The sequence below is a fragment of the Cryptomeria japonica genome, chromosome 9, assembly GCF_030272615.1.
Source record: "Cryptomeria japonica chromosome 9, Sugi_1.0, whole genome shotgun sequence".
NCBI lineage: Eukaryota > Viridiplantae > Streptophyta > Pinopsida > Cupressales > Cupressaceae > Cryptomeria > Cryptomeria japonica.
In genome coordinates this window covers 62,038,293-62,057,607 of record NC_081413.1, presented here as the reverse complement: position 1 = coordinate 62,057,607, position 19,315 = coordinate 62,038,293, and the positions used below count along the sequence as shown (strand labels likewise).

Here is a 19,315-nt window from a genome sequence, read left to right as displayed (position 1 = left end):
AGGTCATACAAAAAATTTGTTTTCCCATAGGATTTGCTGCGAACATAAACAATCTCATAACAAAGAAACGTGAATCTGGGCCAGGGATGAAAACACATGATTGGCATACCTTCATTAAGGTAATTCATGTTCTTGTATATTATATATATATTTGTATACTACATGCACTTTTCATTGTATTAAGTTTAGTACTAGTTTTGGAAAAACAATGAAAGGATCATTTTATAATTGTTGTAGTATGTTCTACCGCTATCTCTCCCAGACCACTTCGACAATAATGTCAAACAATTTATTTATGATCTTGGAAAATACATGAGCTAAGTAGTGTTTTTGTTCAATTTTTTGTATAGGTATTATATTTTCCATTTGTTTTACTTGTTATGTAATATATTATATATCATTTTGTTAATTTTCGTTAATATATTTGCATCTCGAATCACTCGTAGATGGTTTTCATCTAAAGAAATCCATAAAGAAGATATAAAATATTGGAAGACAAAAAATCCTCGTCTAATGTGTGAAATGCAAAAGTGTCTACCTTTGACATTTTTCAATGCACAAGAACACTACCTCATAGACCAAGTTGAGGAGATTGAATTGTGTGGACCTGTACACACAAGGTCAATGTGGATGGTTGAGAGGCACTTGAGATTTTTGAAGGATTTGGTTCGAGAAAGAGCACATCTTGAGGGTTCTATGGTGGAGGGATATATGGTATACTCGACTATGGTTTACATTACTGAATATCAAATCCTAAGTTTGCGGCAAAGATCCATGTAGATCGCATTTGGGATCCCAACTTCATTAAAAAATTCAAAGGGGGTACCTAATGGGGAAAGGTAGATTGATGAAAGTGAGAGGTAGTTATTGGATTTTCATGGACATTAATTTGAATACATTTTACATTTGGTTTTTATATATATTATAGTTAATTAATTCTTAATCTTCAATATACATTAGTTGTAAATTTATATTTATTTTTCTACAATTGCTCGAGAGTGGGATGCACTACATTTGTATGTTGCAAAAAATCTTGATTGGATGATGGTATGGATTGAACGATGTCAACAATCTGGTCGCGCATTAACATGGGAAGGTGTGGCTTCATTGGTTAAAGAAGCTCATTGTAATGGAGATTCCAATGTTACACCAAGGGAAATTGATTTGGCATATGGTTTAATAGATAAACAGGTACGTATTATTATATTAATCACCCTTATTATTTAAGTTTTTTTCAATTGTAATGATGTATATATATATATATATATATATATATATATATATATATATATATATATGTTGTTTTTTGCATAGATTCTACCAAGAATTAATATGTTTATCAACTAGCGATGTAATAATTTTTACATGTTTGACATATTGCAGGTGAAACACCACAAGACTATGTGGTGGAATGGTCATAAATTTCGCATCAAAAATTTGGCTGACACGAAGAAAACTTGTGATTCTGGGATAACTGCAGTATTTCAGGTGACTAATGTTTCTTCTAGAAGTGACATACATCCTCAAGTTTCATAAAATAGATACTATGGGATTTTCGATGATATGCTTGAGTGTGACTTTGGGTCCTTCAAATTAGTTCTTTTCATCGTCTAATGGTACAGGCTACGATTGAATGAAAATGATCCTGAAAGAACTGGTACTGAACATGATAATGGATTTACAATGGTCAAAACAAGGTTGTTTGAGCGAGCTGGAAATGAGCTCTATGTTCTTCCAAGCTAATGTGAGCAGGTATTTTACTCAGAGGTTCCACATAAACCGGTTTGGTCATTTGTTGTTAGACATGATCTTAGAGGAAGGTCAATAAAGTATAATGTTATGGAAGAAGAAGATACAGAAGAACTAGAAGATGATGTACATGATGATTAGGATCAACAGTTAGTTGATGATGTGCCCGACGAAGATGTTGAAGAAGAGGAACAAGATCACGATGATGTAGGAGTTAATGTTCATGAAGATGATGATGATGATGATATCAATGATGATGATGATGATGATGATGATGATGATGATGATGATGATGATGATGATGATGATGATGATGATGATGGTGATGATGTTGATGATGATGATGATGATGATGATGATGATGATGATGATGATGATGATGATGATGATGATGATGATATGACCAGTAATCCTTACAATGTCGATTCTGGATTGGAAGATATAGACAAAGAGTTGGATGAAGAAGAAGATCAATGACATGATTTAAATGAATATTGTATGCGATAAGTATATTGTCTATTTGATATTGATTTCTTGATATTTTTTGGTGAAATATAAATGTTGTGATTATGTGGGAGGACTTGTACTTTGTGATTATCTTTACATGTCTCTTTACATGTCAAGTCATTTATACTTTTACATTACAAATATTTGCATCATGTTGTGTTCCCTATTGAGATATTTATGGAAAATTTAATGGATGAATCATTTTAATCAAATCAAATCACAATCCTAGTGACAAACACAGTAGCATTATCAACATTAAAATCCAATACTAAATAGTTAAGACTTGCTTAAAATGTATAGATTGAGACTGCATTCACAACCTCCTCACACTCTCTCAGAATTTGTTGTGGTATTCAAGACAAAATTTAGTTCACTTAGCTTGAAATGAACTCCATCCAAAAATACACATTCCCCCTTGGAGAAGACAAATTGCATATGTCATTAACACAAAAATTCATACAACATAGCACAAAAGATATGAGCCAGAAATAAATGTTCTCTTTATTGATTTTCAATATAAAATTGATAAATTCATGAAAATATTATAGTGAGTCACCAAAACTGCTAAAAGATTCTTTGTTGTTATATTAAGGTTTCTCTAATGCATACAACTCAAGAGTCTGGAATCCTTCTTCTTGGCCCTGAATTCCCTTTTATAACACAAGGGAGAAAAATAAGTGTCGGGTTGAAGAAAACACATGTCAAAATCTATTTGTATTACAAAAAAGACCTATAGCCTAATGCCTTAACCTCTGTGTGCAACCTGCATTGAATGATGATGGCTGAAAAGGCATCATCCTACAAGCTCGAGTTGTGGGTCTGCAAAATATGTTCTCACATCTATACTTCATATCTGCTTCTGTCAAGATCAAAAAATGCAATCTGGCATGCAGTGGAAGGTGTCTTGAGGACTGCTCCTTGCCGGTTGAGTGTTCTAATCATTTTCCCAAAATGAACATCCTGCAAAAAACTTTTAGGAGTACTAAAAATGGAAAGACTCTGACTAGTCCTCCTCTTCAGGCTTCTCTTCTTCCAAGGAGCAGTACTTTTTATGTAGCACCTCAATCTCATCAGCTGGCCAAGAAAAACCCTTCAGGATATGCAATTTATTCATAGCTTCCTTTGTTTTGTGGGCAGGCACAACTGTTACTCCTAAGGAAAAGCTATGATACATTTTCTCTACTTCCATAATTTTATCAACAATATTAAGAAAGGTATCTCCTTGGTTTGGATCACCTTCCAAGGATGTCAAGGAGACATTTATGATTCCTAGAAACCCTATTTCCATTCTTCTAAGCTCTTAATTTGCCTATCATCTATCAAAATTGTAGGGACATGCCATTTTTTGAATCTCTGGAAAGAATCAATCATTCCCATCAATGATTTCCTTTCCTCCTCTATGTTGGGTAACTCTTTATTCAATAAATTATAATTTTTCCAAGTTACCCCTACAATTTGAGGTGGTTGAGCAACATTTTTTACTGCTAACATAACCTCCTTCAAGGTTTGACCCTTTGGTAGCCATGCAGATTTGATTGGTTGAAAGAATGAAATGAATTCATCAAGCTGACTCAGGAGCTTGAATGTCAAAGAATATGAAGTGTGGACTTCATCCAATTTACCAATGATTTTATTTGAAATTCTCAAAATTGAATCTTTCCTAATTTTAAAATAAACACTTACAAATTCATCTTTAACCCTTTGCATTTATTTGTTTATCTTCTCAAGCTCCTCTGGTCTAATTCCTCCAAAAGAGTCAGCTACCATCTTCTTTATTTTCTCTTTCAATTAAATGTTCTCAACAAATAATTCATTGTACTTGGTAGTCAAAACAACATGCATATCCTTTAGCTTTATATGCTTTTTCTCTAAATCATCTACTACTAGCTAAGAAAATTGGAATGCGTACATGGAAATTGCTACAGCCTCTCAAGAAATATTGTCCTATAAGGTCCTTACAACAACATCCCCTATTTTGTGTTGTACCCCTTGCAAAACCTTGGGCTTTTTAGTGCTAGGGGCCTTTGACCATAAAGAAAAAGCTTTCGAACTTATATTTACACTGGATCTATGATCTCCAAACTCTAGCAGAATTGGGGTCCTTCTACTACATGATCTGATCTAACAAGAAAATTCTCTCAAAATTCCACCACGAGACAAGGAGCACTTTGATTTTCACTACCATTTCTCTGGCCTCTTGAGGAGTGCAATCAAAATCGTTCTTGTCAAAATTGTTGATTTCTTCATCAGACATGTTCTTCAATTTTTCCCTTATCCAAAATGATCTAAACTTAAGGGTATTAACAAAATTGCCATCTGCCATAAAGTTCTTTGAAGCAATAATCCTCTCATCATTAGCTTCTTCTGTAGGGATTGTGCTCGAGATGAGAGCCATGTCTAGATCATTAAAAACTTCGACTTTTGCATCATCTTGGAATGTTTTTCCCTTGGAGGAGAAGGTGGCAACATCGAAGTATCAAAATCTTCCAGGATATCTTCAAAGTCAAATATTTTAGCCTTTCCTCTTTCAATCTTCCTAACTTGCTCTTCTATTACCCCCTCATCCTTCTATACACCCCCTTTGGAGGACTTTGCAGGTGCTTCGTGAGTCTGAGCCTTGGGAGCTGGATCAATTGGTTTTCCTTTGTATTCCACTCCTTTTTCCTTGGCCTCTCTTCTCTAGAACTCCTCCTTTATTATATCATGTCTTTCTCAACATGAAAGACATTCTAGCAAAATTATCCCTGAAGTGCCATACATGGGGTCCCTTCTCACATCCATAAATTCTTATTATTGTATAATTATCATAAAAGAAGAAATCCCCAAAATTGTGGGTGAATGCACCCCGAAGGTAGACATGTCCATAAGCCCTCCAACTCCTTATTATCAATATTTTGATTCTCTTTAGGCAACCTCGACACTACTCCCCCAAGTCTTGTCAAAATGGTCAAATAATCCACAATAATCACCAAACTTAGATCCCTTGTCCCAAACTTTGGTCCATCTTTACATCGGCCAAGGGAGACCTGTGTAGGGATCATTTATCTTTATTCTCAACTCTAGGCCCCAATATGCTCTGTTTTGATAAAGAATTAAGTGGCAACCAAAGAATAGTGCAAGAATACCAATTTTTCATCCTTATTTTTAGCTCTCACCAATCCCTCATGAATCTTCTCATGAACAACCTCTTGTTGCAACTCTTCAAGGGTTATGGAAAGAGCAAGAGGAGCAGAAGGTTTTGCTGGTGGCTGCTCCACCTAAGCTAATGACTCCCCTTTGGACGGCTTCCTAGAGCGCTTTATAGGCTTGGGGGTCTTTTCTTTTGTTTGAGCAGCCTGTTTGGCTGGCTCCTAAGGGTTTTCTCCTTCTGGGATTGGCTTTTGAGGAATTGAGGCTTTTTTAGTAGATGGATTAACTAGAGTAGGAGCATCTTGTGCAGGAGATGAGGTTTTAGTAGAGGTGGCTTCGGCTAAAACCTTCTTGGTGCTCTTCCTCTTCTTTGGAGTGGGCTTCCTTATTTTAGGAGCGGGAGAGGGCTCATCTGAAGATCCACTATCAGAAACGATAGTGACGGTCTTTCAGACGGTTTTATTTTTCTATTTGTGGCCTTCTCTTTTGGAGGGGAGCTAGATTTGGCCTCCTCTGATACTTGCAAGGCAGATCTAGGGCTTGGTTGCACAGAAGGGGCACCTACAATTTTTTGCACAGGGGGAGCCATATCTAGAGGTGTAGCCTCAATGATGGGAATTGGGGAGTTTTCCTCAGTTACGAAAACTTTCTTGGCAGTAGAGGTAGCAGATTGCTTAGTAGGGGATGCCATCTTAATAATTTGGACTGATTAAAAACTTGGAAAGAAAATGCAAGAGTAAAATCTATCGACTTCTTGCGCATACACACAGGCAACTCAAAATATTATTGTAACATTCTGATAATGCACACAAGCAGGAAAAAAGAACTTACTAGATTGCTCTTCAACTGAAAATGCTGGGAAGCACGCTGGAATGTTGAAATTTGCCTTTTCCTCACACAATGCTGCTCTAAAATCTCTTTGGATGCAAGGTAAGAAAGAATGGCATTGAATTTTCAATTCATTGCGACACCATTAATTCATTCATGTTGGACAGAGGTAATCGTTGGGGCCAATTTTGAATTTCATCCGTCGATCTAGCAGTTGATGATCAAGATTGCTCGTTAGCCTTCCCTGAATAATGACGTGTCATTCTCTTACAGTTCCTCATGTCAAATTAAAATTTCATACTCCAATGAGCCTCCTCGGCCATCTTAACTTTCTTTACGGGATAAGCTTATGTTGTAATTTTCCTTTGTTTTACTTATCCCATGGTGTCACTAGCCATTCCTTCTATCTTTGTGGGATAAGATTCTATTTTATTTCTTTGGTGATCTTATCCCACGTTGATCTTAACCCTTCCTTTCGCCTTTCGCCTTTCGCCTACAAGCCCCTTTCTTTGTGTTTTTATTATTTGCGGGATAAGCTTTTGAACTAGCGTTTTCTTATCTCGGAGCATCTTTCTTATCCCCATGGGAACGCATGGGATAAGGCTTTCTCTTATTTCCCCTTCACAATTCTTATCCCGCAACACACCTTTGACTTTCACCATTGTTCTGGATCTTTGCTACCCCGTGAGATAAGCCCTGGATCCTCTATTAAGAGAACCATATTGTTAATAAAATGTCATGGAACACCAAATGAATGTGTAGTGTATTAAATTGTATCCCTTTATAATTTCACACTCTATTACAACCCCTAGATTAGTGTTATTTTATCTAGATTAATTTAATCCTATTTAGGAATTATTCTACCCTATAATTACTGATCCCAAAATTGAAATCTCATCAAGTATTTAAATTAGGACCATATATATCAGCAGAAACCATGATACTTATGGATCCCTATTCGAGGCCTTATTTTGGTTGGACTAGGGTGCCCAAAAAACATGTGCCACATTTTTTTTCTAAAATTATAGCTTTTGCTAGTGTCAGTCTTCACAATTTAAATTTTGGTCTTGATATTTATACATCATCATTTTATGTCAGCCTAAACCTAAAAAGAAACTTGTAATTAAAATATAAAGTATAACTTCTATCATTCATAAGGTTAAGTTACAAATAAATAATTCCAAGAACATCCAAGCATTCAAGATTCAAGTTTTCAAAACATTGAGTAGAAAACTATAATACCTTATGTTCAAGTACGATTTCATGTTTTACAAGCTTGCGATAAAGATACAAAATGATATTAATAATCACAACCTATGGATCAATTTCAAGTATATCAATAAAAATTGAAGAAAAGAGTTTTTGAAATTCATGCAACAGATCATAATGTTCACATTTTTCATTAATATCTAATAACTTTCCAATTTGTGTAACCCTATTAGAACTAGTGAATTTCATAAACACATCAACACTATCTCTAACAAAGAGGGTATTATGGTTTGGAACATTGGTTAGATGAGGGAACTCCAAGAATGTCTCGAAAGTATCACTTGATAAAAATTGTCTTTCCCAAAGAATGGTTGAGTACTTTTAAACAATAATGAAATCCATGATCATGATGATGCCGATGGAAGTGTTCATAAGAATCTATGAATTCAATCTAAGACTCATCTATTAGACAAATATCAAAAGAAGGTCTATACTAAAAATGGAACTCATGTCTCTCATTTAAAGATGAATTAGATTAATTTATGAAGACGACTCTTATGATGTTGATACCATATTAACATTGAGAGATGGATGAAAAGAAACTTTTGTGGTCTTAAGGAGATGTTATCGAAGACCAGCTATAAAGTCATGTGGATTAGGTACTACGGTACCCTTTCTTATTTACACCACAACTATTGGCTTTGAACCAAAAAAATGTAATAATTTAAATCTATCGTAATAAAGTGTTTCTATTTATTATGATTATGGTTACTCACCATTACTAGCATACTCAAAAGTAGATGTATAACCAATAGAATTTATTGAATTAGAATAAGTTCAGCTGTTAGTCTTAGATGTTTCAAAAGAAGAAGAAGATTGAGAAGAAGAATGTTGTGTAGATACCACTAAAACAACCTTCAAGGTCTCAGACTTTGATTTTGAGACTTAAAATAAGTTCCCCAATAAAGGAAGGTGTAAAATCTAATGAACCCTAATCATCTCAAAAGAAAACATGTTTTGGCAATTTACAAAATTTAACAATGTTTATGTCAACAAGATGTGGTAGATCCACATTTGTTGAAGATGGAGTGTTATTACTAAGGCATATAGGAGATTGACAATTGGCCTCTCCTTGTAAGAAACTACTCTCATTAGTGATAGTATCAATTGTCAAAATCTTATTGTTATATATTAATTTTGTATTTTTATGAAGATCACATGGAAATAACCCCATGAAATGTGCATGAAATGAATCCACAACATACCAAGAATAAAATTGTGTGAAATAAAATCAAACTCAATATGGATAAGCATAGGTAAAGCCATAGGTCCTATCTTAATTAGTAACATAATTGCACAAAATGATTGTATATCCACATTATCAAAGCCACGAATAGGAGAGATTCAAGTTTAATAAGGGAAGTGTTTACAACAATCCTATGTAACAAGTCTATGCTATAAAAATTAAGGTTTGATTTGTTATCGAGTAGAGTATGCTTTATTCTATTTCAAATAAAGCCAACATGAATCATGTTGTTGTTGAATTTGTGGAGAAGATAAATCATGTTGTGAGAGGAAAATGTTTATATTTTTCACATGCATACAATCAAACAAACTGCATCATTTAGTCTAATAGAAGGTAAGAAAAATATCTTTTAGTAAGGCCTTGTGGATAATTTTGTGGTATGTAGGTGAATTTGTATTAAGTTGGAGAGTGGTATATTAGCTAGTTTATCTTCTCAAAGTGCTCATACTATTTAACAATATGAGTGGAAGGACAAGGCGATAGAGGAATAATAGGCTTAGAAGGTGGAATAAGTTATATTTTTGTAGGTCATATATTATGACAAGTGATATATGTGTTAGCAACTACATGATAATGAACTAGTATGACACATTTTTATTATGAGTATTATTTTGAGTCAAATGATTTGAAAAATTTAGAATGTATGTAAGGGGTTATGACTGATTTTTGGCACCTTGAATAATGATAACTGGTTTTAGTTTGTTGTTGAGGAACATTTGGAAAAAGATGCAAAAAAAATTAAGGTTTTGCAGGTTCATTTTTATAATCAAAATTTGCATAAATTATGTTAACCAATATTGACACTAGGATTGTTTAAAATTCATCATGGGTTATTCTGTAGAGATTATCATTAAGATATTCATCTAACATATCAAAATTATCACCACTAAATGGCTCACTAAACGCATGGAAATTTTATAGAAAGGAAACATACATGATCAAATATTCTTACTTACTCCAAAATTATGAAGACGTAGAATAAATGGAGAGGAGAAGTATGAGAAAGTCACAAAAAGACAAAAAAAATGACGATTAAAAGATGGAAGATGTTTTGTTCATTTTAGTTTTCTACTAATAGATACATACACAATATAAATAAATACATAAAAATAGATATATATAGATATATATACAAATAGAGAGAACAAAGAAGAACTTGGGATTGAAAGAAGAGGGTCACTATCTAGGATATAAGCACAAGTTGCTAGTGTCTAAGGGCTAAATAGAAAAATGTTATGATTGGGAATAGATTCAACAAGAGTTTGGGTAGCTATAACAACAAATAGAGGCAAAACTTATATGAGTATATGTCCTACCTGTGCTCGTGTACTTCATCCAATTATGTCTTCTCGGTTGAATTTTCCTATCTATAACTTTTCGCTCTAATCAAACTCTAGATATACATATGCAGAAACGAAAAAAAGGGGAAAGATGGTTGTGACCTTATACAGAATTTTTTCCCAATCAAGACCTTTCTTAGGTATTTCTTCCTCCACGAATAGCTACATTGATAAAAGATAATAGTGTGCTATGAATCTTAAGTGTGTCTAAAATTGTGACGAGCAGTTACAATACAATAAAAAGGAAAATCGTACTCAAGTGTATTGGAATGATTTCATGGATCCCTTAAAATATATAATATTTAATCCAACCAAAGAAATAATTTTATAATCAAGATAGTTAAATCATAATAAATCAAATTAAGTGATAAAAAATTACAACACACAAATAAACCAAGAACCATACGAAACCATAAATTGATAGATATAAGTCTACATCAATCAATGAGTCAGATCATTCTAAAACATTTGAAGAGCTTCAACCAAAGCAGCAAGAGAGCCTATCTTGTCGAACGTGTTCACATATCGAATACACTTTTTAGAATTGCAGATCAAGATGTTCATTCTGATAGGACTTCATTATATGATACATATCGTTAGTTAGCTTGAAAGATCAACGGTGAGGAGTTCTGCAGAAACGTGCAAGACGATCTAAATAATCTGCGCCGTTCGTTTTCTATGTCCCTCACGCGATGACTTCTACTATACATTATTTTATGTGCCCATGAGAAACAGGCCGCCTTTCGCCTCCCATTCCTATAGGGCACTTAAAATGGATTGGTGAGTCCAGAAACACGTGGAGTGGAGCCCACCTACAAACCTATTTAGCCAACGCGTTTTCTGCAGCTCCAAGGAAAGCTCGACACGTCCAGTCTGGTAACCACTAAGAGCAAACACTGTGACTTAGTATGGATGTGAACGAGATTGTAAAGCTCCCAGTGAAATGATCAATTAAGATCACACAGTTGTGTAAATAACCATTGTGTAACTATTGCATAACATTTCTTTCCCCATTTGCGCAATTAAGTATGAAGTTTTCTTCTTAAGTTTTGCCTGAAGAAATACTGGACCAATATTTATTGTTTTCTTGCATGTCATTAAACTCATTTCTTGTATCTTATGATAGATGCAATGTAAAATCACCAACCAAAACAAGATAAGTATAATTTAGCAACATGAGTAATCAGGAGGATTAAATGACGCAGATATTTAGAAAACCTGACATCAAAAAATTGGTCCAATGAGATAGTACCGGTCACACATTTGAATGAAGTTTTGAATTTATGGCTTGGCTCAAAATGTTGCAATCCAATTTTGAGGCCTTTGAGAGAAATATCTGTCTAGCTTCACGACTGGGCTGGAGATGCACACCCCCAATAGTTGTGATAGAATCTAAAATCCTCTCTTCTCGAATGCTTCCTCTTGCTTGACTGGGACCAAGTTTTTCATTGCTTACATCTGAAGAAGAAACCCTGTAATCTTGATTTGGTGGAACATCTCTGATCTCAGAAGACCCCAAAGAATAGGGAGACTCTATCCATGGTCCATCTCTTTGATGCTTTGAAGAAGTATCTCTTTCTGATGTAAGCGACCTTCTTAGGCCAGGCCCTCTGTAACTTCCAGCTAGGTTTTCTTTTGCATCAAAATAGTTATTATTTGACTGTCCGTGACCAATCATGTTTAAACCCTGTCGAATAGATGCACTTCCCAATTCAAGTACTTCACTAAGAAATGACTTTCTATCATCCAATGGCTTTTCAAAATTAGTATTACCAAACCCTTGAATTCGTTTGTTGACATCCTCTAAAGCAGTTTGCTTCTCCTCCGCAGCAAATATGGCTGCTACCACTTCATGGGCAGTATCACGGACAACCTTATTCAAACATCACCTCTAAGAGCATCTGTCTCACCTCTATAATGAAAACATCTGACGTATAAATCCTCAATGCCGTTTCATTTCTCTTCGGAATTCTACTCCAGCCTTCGCTACTGAATATTTGATAAGCCTCAAAGCCTGGAAACAGAAACAGTTAACACGGACGACAACAATTAAAGTTTCTGATAAAAAGATAATGATGATGTCTTGAATTATAAATCTTTATCCACTCTTTAATTTTAAATATAAGTTTGATGCCAAAATATATCCACTGTTATCAATGCAGAAAACTCCTCCAGTCAATGGTCTAATGGTCAGCAACTGCCAGAAAACAAAAAAGTTAACATGTGCACGGAGCCAAAGTTTTGTTTTCAGATGGAGAAATTGTCATTAAGATGCCAACCCAAGTTCAAATCTCACTGGATATGTTTCTCATGTCAACACAATTGTAATAATGCATAGCAAATCCAAACAAGTCTAGTCGCAAATCTCATGTGAATTTTGAAGAAAGCAATACCACTCATAAGAGGCTTCAAAGTCAAAACAATTATTCTCAATTGAAAGTGCATTATCCTCTTGCATCTTAATGAAGTAGATGCGAGGGTTAACGAAATTTCCACATTTTTAATAAAATTTTGAGAACTTGTATAATTTGAGTTAGAAATGTAAATCCGCACCAAACGAAAACTGGGTCTTTGTAAAAGCACTTATTTCAAATTTCAAGGAAAGATGAATAGGAATCCGATAAAGAAACAATGAAGTTGTTGTCACATTTCTCTCTGAATGCTGAAAATTACATTGCGCAACAAATAATGGAAACAATGATGTGGATTGAGGAATGGTAAATAAAAATGAAGTAATCTCCCATCACCAAGTCATAGACTTCTCATGCCCTGTCTTTCCAAATATAGGCTCCCAACAGTAATACATAGAAAAGGCCGATGATAGAGGCACTACTTCTTGCCATGTTCAAGTATGAAGATCTCTGAATCTCATCTACAAGCCTAATAGCACCAACAAATCAAGTTGTAATTATAGCTTACCAACTAGAAGTTCTCATCACCAATTCCAAACGAGAAGAATGCAAGCGTTAAACATTGTAATAAAACTCTTCTTTTGCATTACAATGCCCTTCCAATTTGGACTTGCATAAGAAATCTGCATACATCATTCTAGTCACCTACTTGTTTTCTTTGATTGATCCTCTCTTGTACCTATCTCCTTATATCTCTCTGCCCCTTTATATATCTTTATATCTCCCTCTATCTATATTACTCACTCTCTCCCTCTCTATCTATTGGTCTCTCTCAAGTATTCATATTATCTCTCCTACTCTATTCTCTCCCTATCTCCCTCTCTCTCCTCTCTCTATCTATTTCTATCTATATCTTTCTCTACCTCTATTTCCCCCTCTCTCTACCTATCTCTCTCCCTCTTTCCCCCTTTCTTCTCTTTCCCTTTCTTCCCCATTTTCTCTCTCCCTTGTCTACCCATCTCTTTCCATTCATCTATATCTCTCACCATATCTCCCTCCATAACCCCTATCTATCTCTCTATTTATGCATCTCTCTCCCTTTCTCTTCTCATATCTCTCTATCTATCTCTCCCTCCTCTCTCTCTCTATCCATTCATCTTTTTCTCTCTCTTAATTCATATACCTATATACCTATATTTAATTGCCTATATATCTCCATCTCTCTATATCTTATTTCATCTCTCCATCTATCTCTATCTTGTTATCTCTATATCTCTCTATATCTCTCTATCAATCTCTTTATCCACCTCTCTCTCTATATATCAATTCGTATCTCTATCTTTATCTTTCTATCTCTCCCTCTCTCATTATATCCCTCTCCCTCCCTCTCTATATATTTATCTCTTTCATCTCTATCTATACTTGTCTCCATTGCTTTATTAGTCTTTATCCTCTCCATATCCCTATCCTTCTTTCTCCAACTCTTTGTATTCGTATCTCTCATCCTCTATCTCCCTATCTCTCTCCCTATTCCTCTCCATCTCTCTATATCTCCCTTTTATCTATATCAATCCATCACTCCCTCTCCCTCCCCCTTTCCTTCCATCTCTCCTACACTATATCCAGATCTCTATTTCTCCATATTTTTATCTTCCTCTCACTCCTCTCTATATCTCTATCTCCATTTCTCTCAAACTCTCTACCTCTTTCCCTATCTCTTTGTCCAGATCCCTTTCTATCTCTCTCTATATCATCATCTCTCTATATCTCTCCCTCTCCATCTCTTCCCCTACCTATCTCTCTCCCTTTCTCTCCTTCCCTCTCTTTATATCTCCTATCTTCCTCACTCACTCCCTCCCTCCTTCCCTATCCCCTTATCTATCTGTCTATCTCTAGCATTCTCTCCCTTTCTCTTCTCATAAATAGATCTTTCTTAGAGTTCCCTTTATCTATCCCGACTTCATATCTCTATCTCATTGTCTCTCTCCTCTATATTGTTTATATCTCCTTATATATCTATCTCTCTATCACTCTATCTCAACATTTATATTTCTCTCTAACTCTCCCCCCCATATTACTCTATATATCTCTATCACTTTCTCTCCACCTGCACCCCTCCCTCTCTATTTCAATATCTCTCTATCTCCCTCTCTCTATCTCTTTATCCATTTGTCTCCCTCTTCCTATCTTACTCTATCTTCCATTCAACCTCCACATCCCTCCCTCCCCCTCTATCTCTATAAATGTCTTCCTCTCTCTATCTATTGATCTCTCTCCCTATCTCCATCCCTCTGTCTTCCTAGACCTCTATATCTGTATCTCTTTTACTCTCTATCTATATCTCCTCAAATTTATTCTTCAAACTCTCCTTCCAACACTATCTCATTATCTGTTTATCTCTCGACCCTTATGTATCTCTCCAATTGACCTCATGTACAACACAAATGTATGCAAAATGTAGACCGAAAAATTCGCTACTTGATATTCCACACCTCTTCAGCATACCCATTGCACACCAAGGTACGGTTGCTAGTTATATATAATGTCTCATGAATAAGAAAACTGATTTAAAATTTTTATGACGTAAAAGAAAACTAAAATATGTTGTCTAGTGTAATACTCTTCTAATTTCCTTTATACTTTGAAAACCATTATTTTTTATTTATTTTCACATGAAGAATCAAGAGTATTGGTTATATTTATATTACTCAAGCAATGTAGAAATATCTAAAAATCTCAATGATGACATGATCAACCATATCCTTGAATTCTATATGTATATATAGAGTCTCGATCCTATAACCATAGGCGCCTCAGGCAAAGGCCCGTCGAAAGGATAATACGGATAAGGCTGATCAACATGTCATATAAAAGCCAAGGAAAGGTTTATTCACATGATGAAAACATGAAAGACACGTAGTTGTCAAACAATTGGATGACATGGGCTAAATGACGTTCATTAACATGCCTAAAATAAAGTAAACGAATATGAAGGCGTCCTGGAAATAAGGAGAACTAAAAGCCTAGTATCAGGCGAAAGATCGCTTTTTAAAAGTGCTTGTTCCCGTGTTATTAAAAGACAAGCTTGGGGTTAATTTTTTGGGAGTGAGAATATTTAAAACTTGATAAGGATATCAATCCAAGCGGAATATATATTTGCAATTGTTTTAATCTCAATGTCTCAAATTTAATAAGGTTGTCGATGCACGCGGAATAGATATTTGCAATTTATCTATATTTCAGTATGTTTTTATACAATTATTGAAAATCGTGTTATAGAGAGAGAATTGTAGAAAAAGTCATGTTATTAGAGTTTATATAAAATAGTTGTCTAGAGTATAAAAAACATATAAAAAGCTATTAGATAGTGAGAGCAAAAGAAATTAATGGAGGAGGACAAACTTAGTTTAATCTAGATTACAACATATATATGTGAGGTTCAGAGTGTCCATGGGAGGGTCTCATTTATTATCATTATCTTTATCATTAACTTCTTTTTCAATAGATTAGTAGTTAAAATGGCAAGAACCAACTGAGAGAATTTATAGGAATCAAACTTCTTATGAGTACTTCTAGTAGACCACCTATAAGGTTCTCTTATAGGCAATAGAGAGGCAAGGCATGAAACAGTAAGCTATGACTAGTCATGTCAGCTACAATCTCTTCTTACATATAGGGAGAACCCTAGGAGTTGTTCTCCTAGTTACCTTGAGCAAAGACATGACATTTGGGATGATGATCATCATATGAATCACCCTAAGAGGACCATAAAAACATAGGAGCTCTAGCAACAATGGAAGGGGCACTACCCTAGTGGTCAAGGAGCACTTTTAAATGGGCGAGTTTAAGTATAAATTTACTAGCTACCACGTGAATCTATAGTAAAACATTAGAATAAATAATTTCTTTACAATAAAGTGAAACATGTTGATCCATTTAAAAATTAACAAAAATAGTTAAAGTTATATCTTTGCACATTTTGAAGACAATCTTCGCCATGAAAGAATGTTATATATGCATGAACTTTTGGGAGATATGAGGCCAATCCCCTAAAAGAACCATATTCAAATTATTAAAAATCTTCTGGTCTAAAATTCTTGAAAAAGTGATGAATATAGGTCCAAACACTATGATCTCTTCATAAATCTACAAAAGGAGTTTGAGACACTGAGACTATTTGCAAACGAGACATTCAGGGTCAATAATTCTAAATTGGGATAACTTAGAGCCAATTAAAAAGGCCATAGAAAGCAATATGCAATGAAAAGTGAGCCAATTTTGGTTCTTGAACTACCTATTGGTGAAACCACCCAACCGAGGAACAACAATATACAAACATAAATCTTCACATTGAGAGAAACAACAAAGCCTATTTTGCCAATGAGTGGATAATGGATTGAGATACAAAAATATGTACAAAAATGAATACATAAATTCTAAAATAAATTCTTAGTAGTTTAATTTATAGAGACCTCCTTCTTACAAACTACCTCCCTCTCGAGACATTAGGAAAATATCCTCCTGGAAGTGGAAAATATTAAATAATAAGAAATATTCCCCTTTTTTTTTTGTGGTGAATTGTTCATTATTTAATGATAATTCTTGTCTCTATATCTATTCTAGCCTTGTTTTCCCTTCCATTGATATTGATTGACTACTCTAGGAAAACTTTATTAACAATTTTGATCACAAATAGTTAGGTAACCATTACTGTTATTTCTCGGATATATAATTAGAATAGTATATTTGTGTGCCAATCTCTATGGGGGAGTGTATGTTTTGGCATGTTGTGTAATTCAAATATGAAAGGTGTAGGAGATTAGTCGTTTATAAGATATGTAGAATATGAGAAGATGGAACAATAGATAATTCTCCATGATCCTTGAATTGTTTCAATTTTCTCTAAGAAGTTGATAACTAGTTCAAATATAGAAATTCTATTTTAGTCAAAATTACAATTCTCCATTATTGTTATTTAATCTAACTAGCTATATTGTTTGTGATATTCTTACAGTAGAATACACTATTGAAAAAAATCAAAATTATGTCTAATTAAAAAATTTAAGATATCATTATTCAAATAATCAATTATAAAAGAGAATATTATTTCTTATAAACTAATAAAAGAGTTTGCATTATATTACAAACTAAAACGCAAAAACAATTTTTATATTTCTTTTCATAACCTGAAATACTACTATTATAAAATTACATCATAACTCTTAATAAAAAATAATTCAACATAATTTCTTGAAATATTGGAGATTTGGTAGTTGCAACCATTTGGTAGGAGCTTGATCTTTATCGAGCAATGTCCTTATGTTTTTGACAAGGAGAATAGAACCTCACAGTAAAAGGAAACAAATAACTAGTTATTGTCTTCCTTACAGCCGGCTAATAAGCGGAGATAAACCTCTAAATGATGATAGTAAGCAACACTCTTCTGGTGGGACGAAGAGTTATTTCCTAAACTGACCTCAACTCCAACATGAAAGTACGTCCATGGAAGCCAGCTCAGCCACCTGCTAAGAAATCCCATCTTCTCGTTCATGAAAACTCCAGGCACTTTTGGAACGACGTCGCCCTTGTTCACGAGTCGCATAACCTTGAGGCCAATATCTTCTACCTTTTTGGCAAATGAAAGATTTCCTACTCTTGGCGAGGCAAAGGAAAACACTGTTACAGGTATATTATTATAACAGTTAGCTTTAAGGATATTTTTGGTGTCATAAGCACTCAGTGTTGTGAGCGCAGCTCCCAAGCTGTGTCCAGTAAAAGTTATGCTTAAATTGTCGATCTCATTCTTGTAAACATTGAGCAATCTCCTTATCTCTGCATTCACCAAACCTCTGGCGCTCTTGTTGACAGATTTTCCCTTAGAATCTTCATGACTGATGATGGAAGTATAACAGCTCAGGAATCCAGTTTCAATACGAACTCCATCATTTGCTATTGCAATTGCTGCTCCATGGTCTTTGCTTGTTCTTTCACACTTATAAGATAATCTAGCTGGTATAAGAAAATCCCTGAGATCTTGTATCCATTCTTGAGTTGTTTGGGTTCCTCGCCATGCAACTACAATATCTCGTCTTCCAAGCCTTCTAATCTCCTTTTCACTCTCGCAGACTGCAATAAACCCTAACCAAACAGCCCTGTCTTTGGCTTTTTCAACAAAAGGTGCAGCCAATACATTAGTATTAGCGTATATATATTTAGTTGCTCGGTAGCCACATTCAGACATGCCCATCTTGTCAAACAGTGATGTTTTACTGTACTTGCACTCGCCATAATGTTTAGAACTACTTTCACCATCAAATGCATCATAACAAACCTTTGCCATGTTTCCATACCTCAGCACTTCAGATTTGAGAATGGGATCCATGGGATCAAGCAAACCATTCCAGTTGTGGGCACCTTGTATATCTCTCCACATATCACACAGATGCTGAGATTGGCTTCCTTGTTCTCCATTTTTATTGCTAACAAGATGGGCTGGACTTGGTAGTGTTGAGTTTATTTGGAAAGCTAAATTACAATCTGTTGGGCTAGCAGATTGCACTAAGGTCATAGAAAATGTAGAACTCATTTTCTTAAAAGGTTCAGGCTTTTGCTGGTCAGTAAAGCAGACTATATGAAATGTTAGGCCAAAGAACTTGCAGGTGTTTTGCCAAATATCAAAGTGCTTTTTCTGTGATTTTTCAAAACGATGGGTGTTTAGAGATAAGAAAGATGGAGTATAAATAGATGATCAGTGCCTAGCTGTGTTTCCGAAAAAGTAGAAATTGAATCTATCCACAATATCTGTTAACGTATGAGACTATAATACTGTAGGGGACCCAATCTCATATGGTTTGACATTCAATGTCTAAATCAACACATTCAGTTCCCTTACGGAT

At 34.7% G+C, this 19,315-nt stretch overlaps 1 protein-coding gene and 1 pseudogene across 1 annotated transcript; both read right to left on the bottom strand.

Moving 5' to 3' along the window:
• Positions 1 to 11,323: 11,323 nt before the first annotated feature.
• Positions 11,324 to 13,480, bottom strand: LOC131858274 (protein MODIFIED TRANSPORT TO THE VACUOLE 1-like; annotated as a pseudogene).
• Positions 13,481 to 17,787: 4,307 nt separating this feature from the next.
• LOC131858273 (phospholipase A1-Igamma2, chloroplastic-like) lies at positions 17,788 to 19,005 on the bottom strand. Its single transcript, XM_059211467.1, has one exon. The coding sequence runs from the start codon at positions 19,003 to 19,005 to the stop codon at positions 17,788 to 17,790; it is 1,218 nt and encodes a 405-aa protein (XP_059067450.1).
• Between the last annotated feature and the right edge of the window lie 310 nt (positions 19,006 to 19,315).